The following is a 7238-nucleotide window of genomic DNA, read 5'->3' as shown; positions in this document are numbered from 1 at the left end:
GGCATTTGACACTTTGATTCAAAGGCTACTTGATTCCTATTATACCAAACAGGCCAAGCAACCCCAAAGAAAACCTCCAAGTCACAATTGGTGTCATTCCTCAAGATATCCAAAACTACATTAGAGATGTCCACAAGCCCCTGCCAGCTTTCCACAGAACTTGCTTCCCACTTATCCCAAACTCTTCTACCCACTTCACAATCAATAATTGAATGAAAAGAGTCTCTGACTTAACTCCACAACAAGGACATAAATCACAAGTCCTAATGCCTCTTTTCTGCAAATTCACCATTGTTGGAAGGGCATCAATGCATGCCCTCCAAGCAAAGATTTTAATCTTTGATGGGATATGTAAGTGCCATAACTTCCTCCATACTTGGGTCATTATAAGAACATTCTCCCTCCTCGGATGATTCAACAAAATTAAGTGCAATATAATATGCACTTTTGATTGTGAAAACACCCCTATTGTTGCCGACCCAAATAATTTTATCCTTCGAAAGATTATAGCTAATAGGGATATTAAGAATAGTTCTTGCTTCAAAAGGCAAGAAAAGAGACTTCACAAGGTCCACTTTCCATCTTCTAGAATCGTAATCAATAAGAGTTGAGACCATGGGAAAATTATCAAAATTTTGAGGAGGAGGAGAAACAACCTTATACGTCGTGGGAGTGGGCAGCCATTTGTCATCCCAAATATGAATCAATCTTCCGTTACCAACTCTCCAACGCGTTCCTCTCCTCACAACTTCAAGCCCCAGCCTTATGCTTCTCCAAGTAAAGGATGGACTAGACCCCAAACCAACTTTAAAAACATCACCATAGGGATAGTATTTAGCTCTATATATTCAAGCTACTAACAAGTTTGGGTTCCCTTTAGAAACCTTCTTTTGAAACTGAATGACACCTCTTCTTCCCATATCCCTCCAGTCACTTGCATTGTTTCTAATTGTGTCATGAGCTTCACTCTAGACGTAGCAGCTGAACTAGGCATCCCTGATGTTCTTTTCTGGACAACCAGTGCATGTGGGTTCATGGGCTATGCTCAATATCGCCGTCTCATTGAGAAGGGTCTAACACCACTCAAAGGTATTAATCAACTTAAACACGTCTTATATTAGTGAGATGCTCTGTTTATAAAATTGGGCCCATATGTCATCGCAAAAGGTCAACTAGGATCGATATTCAATATTGTACAACATGACCATCATCTCCATTCCATCCATTAAAATTATATATTTTTAATCTATTTTTCTATATAATTTTAAATAACATGAAAGTTTTTACATTTTTAGAATTATAAAATTTAACACGTACTATGTAATTGATCCATTTCCAGATATTGTAGTACCAATATATTTACTTGTATGAATTTTTATCGTAATTTTGATATTGATTATGCAATTTCTGAGTGCAGATAAGAGTTATTTGACAAATGGGCATTTAGATACAATCATAGATTGGATTCCAGGCATGAAAGGCATCCGTTTGAGGGATCTTCCGAGTTTCATTGCAACCACGGACCCTGATGATGTTATGCTAAATTTTCCAATGGTTGAAGCCGAGACAGCTCAAAGAGCTTCTGCTGTTATCTTAAATACTTTTGATGCTTTAGAGCATGAAGTATTAGAAGGACTTTCAACCATTTATCCTTCTATTTGCTCCATTGGTCCCCTACAACTTCTCGTAAATCAGATACCCGATAACATTTATAAATTGATTGGATCAAACCTTTGGAAAGAAGAAGCAGGGTGTATCGAATGGCTAGACAAAAGAGAACCAAACTCTATTGTTTATGTGAATTTTGGAAGCATCACTGTCCAAGCAACCAATTAATTGAGTTTGCTTGGGGACTAGTAAATAGCAAGCAAGCATTCTTGTGGATCATGAGGCCTGATCTTGTAAGAGGTGACTCGACCTTTCTTCCACCTGAGTTTTCTAAAGTTACCAAAGAAAGGTGTCTCTTAGCAAATTGGTGTTCTCAAGAAGAATTTCTGAGTCATCCATCCATTGGTGGGTTCTTAACTCATAGTGGATGGAATTCCACCCTTGAAATCGTGTGTGGAGGAGTGCCAAGGATCTCTTTGCCTTTCTTTGCTGAGCAACAAACCAATTGTCGTTATACTTGCATTGAATGGGGCATAGGTATGAAGATAGAGAGCGATGCAAAGAGAGGTAAAATAGAGAGCCTTGTTAGAGAGCTGATGGTGGGAGAGAAGGGTCAAAAGTTGAAGAAGAAAGCTATTCAGTGGAAGAAATTGGTAGAGGAGGCCATTGGCCCTAATGGGTCATCTTTCGTGAATTTGGACAAAATAATTAATCAAGTGCTTCTTGCGTCGGCTACTAACTAAAGGGGGTGTTTATATTTGATATGCTTGTCGAAGCTTGTTATCGTAACATAGTATTGTGATCCCAGTTCTTTTGTTTTGTTTTTTGTTTTTTCCTTTGCTAAGATCCAGTTCCTTCTATATGTTTTGCAACTACTAGCCGATCTTGGGTTTAGCTCCTACGATTGTTCTTGATATCTTGTCCGTTCACTCTATTCTTTTATGGTTTATTTTTTTCGGTGTGTTAAGATTAGTGCTCTTAAATCCTATTGTATGATGTTATGTATGATATTAAGTTTGATATTGTGTATGACATTATGTATGACTCAATATTGTGTTTAATGAATTTGTTTTATTATTATCTGAAATAATGGTAACATGAATATTCGGACATTATCATTTAGTCCATAAGATGCATAGTATGTGATTTATGTGAAAAATTACAGAAGATATAAATTACAAGTTCTTTGTAAACTCAGAATTATAGTTCGTAGTCGATGATAAAATTGGACATTTCATCTTCAAAGACTATAACATATCAACCACGATGATTTGTCTTGATCATAGAAGTGGAGCCTTCTGGTTGATGTGTTAATATGTTTTAAGAGTTAAGACATATTAAACTGGACCGCTGTGAGATTTATTATTTTCCTAAGGACTGTCATATGAATAATAAATCTCACGACTTATATTTGTATGAACTCTTAATCCTGAGAGAATAATGGACCTGATCATGAGGTGTAGGTTGCTTTGATACATCACCGAATAGGGAATAGAGCTAATCTCCATTAGGATATTATTAGGAAAATGAAAAGAAAGCAAAGACCAATCCCAACCATGCAACCCAAAAACATCTTTCACCTTCAAAGAATCATCCTCACAAGCAAGAGGGCCTTGTATGAGAGATCTCAAACTACCATTAGGCATCCAATTATCTTACCAAAGATTCAAATTACTACTTCTCCCCAGTATCAATCGAATTCCCTTGTTAAACACCTCACCCGATCTTCATAGCTTTCCAAGTCCTAGAGCAAGGAAGTTTATCACCATTTCTCGTATTTAGTCTTCGATAAGAGCAATATTTACATTAAGGACTCTCACCCATAATGCATCTTTCTCCATCCTAAATCTCCAATTTAACTTAACTAAAAGAGCTTGATTCCTACCCTTGGCTGCCTGAATCCCTAAACCCCCTTCCTCTTTAGGCTTAGTAACTTTATGCCAGCCTACCCGATGAACTTTCTTAGCATCATCCGTTGATCCCCACAAAAAGTTTCGATTGACCCTATCAATGTTGTCAAGCAACTTTTTTGGAAGAGCCGTACATTGCATAATGTAAGTAGGGATGGTAGAAGTGGAAGCTTGAATGAGAACAACCCTACCTGCCAAAGACAAGAGGTTGGCTTTCCAACCAGCCAACTTTTGCTTAACTCTCTCCAACACAAAGTTTAGGTCCTCATTAGTGGTCCTACGGTACTTTATGGGAAAACCAGGATATTTTCCTAGGTTTGGAGTTGAACGAAAACCTAGAATATCACACAAGGACTCCCTAGTAGCCACATCAACATTCGGGGAGAAGAAGACTCTTGATTTACTCTCACTAATGGATTGCTTAGACCTAGCACAAAAATCATCAAGAACATCCCAAATTGTTGAGCAATTAACATGGTCCACCTTTACAAATAGGACCAAATCATTCGCAAAGAATAGATGAGAAAAGGCAACCCCATTGTTGGAGCTCTTAATAGGAATCCAACCTTTGTTTTTGCATTTCTCCTTGATGAAGTAACCAAGGGCTTCCATGCAAAGAATGAATAAGTAGGGCAAGAATGGGTCACCTTGCCAAATTCCTCTTGAGGGAAGAATGGGCTCCATGTTACCTCCATTAAACAAAATGGAAGTGGAAACTAAGGAAACACAACTCATTATAAGGCTAATCACATTTTGGGGGAGATTGGCATTAATGAGAACTTCTCTGATGAAACTCAACTCAATTTTATCATAAGCCTTTTCGAGATCCACTTTGATAGCCATATACCCTAGTCGACCTTTCTTGCTACTTATAGTATGGATAATCTCTTGCACCACAATGGCGTTATCAACACTTCTTCTTCCTAGCACAAAAGCAGACTAAAGAGGAGACATAAGTTTACCAAGATGAGGTCTAATCCTGGCTATAAGAATCTTGTGACAATCTTGTACACTATATTACAAAGACTATTTGGGCGATAGTTTCCCAAGCTTTCAGGACCTGCCATTTTTGGAATCAAAACCACATTTGTTGGATTAAGGTATTCAGGGATCTTACAATCCATAAAGGCTTTCCTCACTTCAGCCTTCACTGAATCCCCCACAATGAGCCAAAATTTTTGAAAGAAACCTGCATGGAGGCCATCCAGACCCAAAGCTTTGAAGGCTTTCAATGCCCAAAGATCATCTTTAATTTCTGCATCCATTACCATACCACTCATAATGGATCTATCCTCATCCGATAGGCCAGCTAGCCACCAGGAAGGCCGAATGGAATTAAGAGGAGCAACGTCAAGGCTAGTTGTGAATAACCTCTCAAACCCCCCTTTTAATGTGATTCATAGCCCCTACTTCACTTTGAATCCACTCACCCATATCATTCTTGATGCAAGAGATTTTGTTGCGCCTTCTCCTAACAATAGTAGACATATGGTGAAAGGTCGTATTACAATCACCCTCAATCAGTCGGTTAATACGAGATTTCTGCACCCACAACTCCTCTTCTTGGTCCAAGAGGGTATTAAGATCTTTGTGCAAAACTTTCTCCAACTCAAGTAGAGAATGCAAAGGGTGAAAAGCTATGGCTTTTTGGATGCCGTTAAGACAAGCCATGACCCTTTTCTTTTTCCCAAAATATATTACCAAAATGATTCTTGTTCCAATCCGAGGCTTTTCTAGAAAAATTTTCAATAGATTCCCGGAGAGGTCTAGTCCAACCCCAAGCCTCCATGACAATTCCCGAAAAAGATACATGCGATAGCCAAAAACTTTGGAATTTAAAGGGTCTAGGTAGAAACACACTATTGGATGGATTAGCCTCAAAAAGCACCAGGCAATGGTCTGACACATGTCTAGTGACGTGAGTAACTCTAGCATCCAATTGTAAGGCATACTAGCTAGGATTGGCGAAGAAACGGTCAATTCTTTTTTGGACAAGATCACAAATATTCCTTCTATTTGTCCAAGTGAACCGAGGCCCAACAAATCCCATATCAACCATAGAACAGTGGTCAAGGCATTCTTTGAAGAGAAAGGAGCTATGGATCTTTGACAATGTAGACAGAGAAAGTGCGAACCCAAAGATAGAAACTGAAGAAACATTGAATACTAGCATTAATTATGACTCATTACTCTGTTAAGAGTATTTTAAATGGCATGACTGATTTTAGGCCATAGATTGATTTTAAATCAATCCTAGCCCTTTACTAGACAATTTCTATTTGATAGTGTGATATGGAGAGGATCCGAATGCAACAAGGAATTTGAGGCTTAATTGACCATCGCTTTTAGCCGTAGTTTAAATATATTAAAAAAAATAAAAAAATAAAAAAAAAGACACGTCGGCCTGTGCGTATGATTTATTTGACTGCCAATTCAGTATTAACGATGGCTGTGGACAAATCTCTTACCTCTTTTGGCTCTATAAATAAAGCCAATTCTCTTGCACAAAAAACTTATCCTTCTCACTTACCTCTTTTGGCTCTATAAATAAAGCCAATTCTCTTGCACAAAAAGCTTATCCTTCTCATTTTCAATTCGGCTTACTTGATTAGGCCTTAGAAAGATAGACAAGGAAAATGGGTTCCCTAGCTTTTACAGAGAAACCTCATGCAGTTTGTGTCCCCTACCCAGCTCAAGGCCATATAAACCCCATGCTAAAGCTAGCAAAAATCCTTCACTACAGAGGCTTTCATATCACCTTTGTAAACACAGAGTACAACCATAAGCGCCTGTTAAAATCCAGAGGTCCCGACTTTCTCAATGCCCTTCCCTCCTTTCAGTTCAGAACCATTCCTGATGGTCTTCCTGATCAGTCTGATATTGATGCCACCCAAGACGTACCATCCCTATGTGCCTCCACACAAAAAAATTGCTTAGCTCCTTTCAGAAACCTTCTTTTGAAACTGAATGATACCTCTTCATCCCATGTCCCTCCAGTCACTTGCATTGTTTCTGATGGTGTCATGAGCTTCACTCTAGACGCAGCAGCTGAACTGGGCATCCCTGATGTTCTTTTCTGGACAACCAGTGCATGTGGGTTCATGGGCTATGCTCAATATCGCCGTCTCATTGAGAAGGGTCTAACACCACTCAAAGGTAGTAATCAAATTTAAAACGTCTTATATTAGTGAGACGCTCTGTTTATAAAACTGGGTCCATAAGTCATCCCAAAAGGTCACCTAGGATCGATATTCAATATTGGACAACATGACCATCATCTTCATTTCATCCATTAAAATTATATGTTTTTAATCTATTTTTCTATAAAATTTTAAATAGCATGAAAGTTTATACATTTTTAGATTTATAAAATTTAACACAAACCATGTAATTGATCTGTTTCTAGATATTGCAGTACCAATATATTTACTTGTATGAATTTTTATCGTAATTTTGATATTGATTATGCAATTTCTATGTGCAGATGAGAGTTATTTGACAAATGGGCATTTAGATACAATCATAGATTGGATTCCAGGCATGAAAGGCATCCGTTTGAGGGATCTTCCGAGCTTCATTGCAACCACGGACCTAGATGATGTTATGCTAAATTTTCCAATGGTTGAAGCCGAGACAGCTCAAAGAGCTTCTGCTGTTATCTTAAATACTTTTGATGCTTTAGAGCATGAAGTATTAGAAGGACTTTCAACCATGTATCCT

General features: G+C 38.1%; 2 protein-coding genes and 1 pseudogene across 2 annotated transcripts in view; 2 read left to right on the top strand and 1 right to left on the bottom strand.

Annotated features, from left to right (window-relative positions):
• The first annotated feature begins 698 nt into the window (after nucleotides 1-698).
• On the top strand, nucleotides 699-2507 carry LOC112026084 (7-deoxyloganetin glucosyltransferase-like; annotated as a pseudogene).
• Nucleotides 2508-3386: 879 nt separating this feature from the next.
• LOC112026083 (uncharacterized) lies at nucleotides 3387-5330 on the bottom strand. Its single transcript, XM_024058764.2, has 3 exons — nucleotides 4949-5330; nucleotides 4579-4773; nucleotides 3387-4441 (listed from the first exon to the last, which is right to left on the bottom strand). The coding sequence occupies exons 1-3, from the start codon at nucleotides 5328-5330 to the stop codon at nucleotides 3387-3389; spliced, it is 1632 nt and encodes a 543-aa protein (XP_023914532.2).
• A 710-nt stretch (nucleotides 5331-6040) lies between these two features.
• Nucleotides 6041-7238, top strand: part of LOC112026092 (7-deoxyloganetin glucosyltransferase) — a 5235-nt gene continuing 4037 nt past the window's right edge. The window contains 1 exon segment of the mRNA XM_065767128.1: nucleotides 6041-6674. Within this exon segment, the coding sequence (XP_065623200.1) occupies nucleotides 6155-6674 (520 nt within the window). The 5' untranslated portion in view covers nucleotides 6041-6154.

This window comes from Quercus suber, unplaced genomic scaffold, assembly GCF_002906115.3.
Source record: "Quercus suber isolate HL8 unplaced genomic scaffold, Cork oak 2.0 scaffold_25, whole genome shotgun sequence".
NCBI classification, from domain to species: Eukaryota; Viridiplantae; Streptophyta; class Magnoliopsida; order Fagales; family Fagaceae; genus Quercus; species Quercus suber.
This window is presented reverse-complemented; position numbering and strand designations above follow the sequence as displayed.